At 65.6% G+C, this 1,128-nt stretch overlaps 1 protein-coding gene across 1 annotated transcript in view; it reads right to left on the bottom strand.

Annotated features, from left to right (window-relative positions):
• LOC113204932 (uncharacterized) overlaps positions 1-850 on the bottom strand; it is a 29,859-nt gene extending 29,009 nt beyond the window's left edge. Inside the window, exons 1-2 of the mRNA XM_026420316.2 lie at positions 561-850; positions 203-470 (exon numbers count right to left, since the gene is read on the bottom strand). Coding sequence (XP_026276101.1) covers positions 203-470; positions 561-794 — 502 coding nt within the window. The 5' untranslated portion in view covers positions 795-850. The remainder of the gene's footprint in view (positions 1-202; positions 471-560) is intronic.
• Positions 851-1,128: the final 278 nt, after the last annotated feature.

Raw genomic sequence — 1,128 nt, 5'->3', positions numbered from 1 at the left:
CCCCCCCTCCCCCTTTTCCCCTAGTCTCACCGCCACAACCGGTGACGTGTTGGTGACAGCGCCTTTGCCCGGAGCGAGCTCTGTGAGTGAGTTGGTTTATGAATTCGAGTTTCGCGGGACGCAAAAACCACGAGCGAGTTAGTTGCCCAAACTTGTCCGAGTTCCGGAGTCCTGCTGAAGTTGCCACCTCGCCTCTACTTACGGTACTTGCGGTGCCTCGCCTCGGTGCCCTGCTGCTCTTCGACGTCGCTGTCGTTGGAGCCGAAGTCGAGGCTGATGTCCAGCTTGTCCTGGTCCAGGGCGCGGGGGCTGACGGACACTTGAGCGCCCCAGGGAAGCTTGACGTGCACGTCGTGGCGCTGAAGGTAGCGGGTCGCAGTGTCGACCAGGTCGCCGCCGTCCTCGGAGCGCGCCGTCGACTCTGCCGATTCTTCGTAAGAGTTCCTCACCACCGAAACAGAGTCCGTCACCTGCACGGACGGTCATAAATTATTAGTTTCTGTTTTTCTTTAGCATGACAACCTCACCTGAAAGTGTCGTAGCCATGTTCAAGTACCCACCTGGAACGAGTCCTTGCGCAGCACGTGGTCCAGGACGCTGAGCACGCGGTACTTGACGCACGCCACGGCGTCGTCGCTGGCGCAGCCGGCCTGCAACTCGGACACCACGGCGTCCATCGGGGTGCCCTTCCAGAAGGCGTTGCCCTTGACGGGGGACTCTTGGACGCTCGTGGCGGGGAGGCCGTGGGCGACCCCGACGGCCACCAGGACGGCGACGATGGCGAAGAACCTCATGGTGAGCGGGGTGCGTGTGAGGGACAGGTGAGTGAGGACCAGAGTGACCTGTCGCACTGCCAACCGGCGTTTTATACTCCGCACGAGTGGCGGCGTGCGGGGGGCTGGCGGGGACGCCGCCGGGCCCCTCCCCGCCGAGCGTCCGCGGGAGCTCCCGCGGCGTCCGCGACCCTGCCGTCCACGGGCCTGGAGGAGTGGAGGGGCGGCCGGGACGAGCCTGGAGGGGAAGCAGCCGCCGGTAGGCGGGGATCACCCTATCGGCGCGCCACCCGAGGAGGCGAGCGAGGAGCCACAGGACGCCACACCGCGCCCGGGCGGCCCGCACATGCTTCAA

This window comes from Frankliniella occidentalis, unplaced genomic scaffold (assembly GCF_000697945.3).
Source record: "Frankliniella occidentalis isolate FOCC.00 unplaced genomic scaffold, Focc_3.1 Scaffold14, whole genome shotgun sequence".
Classification (NCBI taxonomy): domain Eukaryota; kingdom Metazoa; phylum Arthropoda; class Insecta; order Thysanoptera; family Thripidae; genus Frankliniella; species Frankliniella occidentalis.
This window is presented reverse-complemented; position numbering and strand designations above follow the sequence as displayed.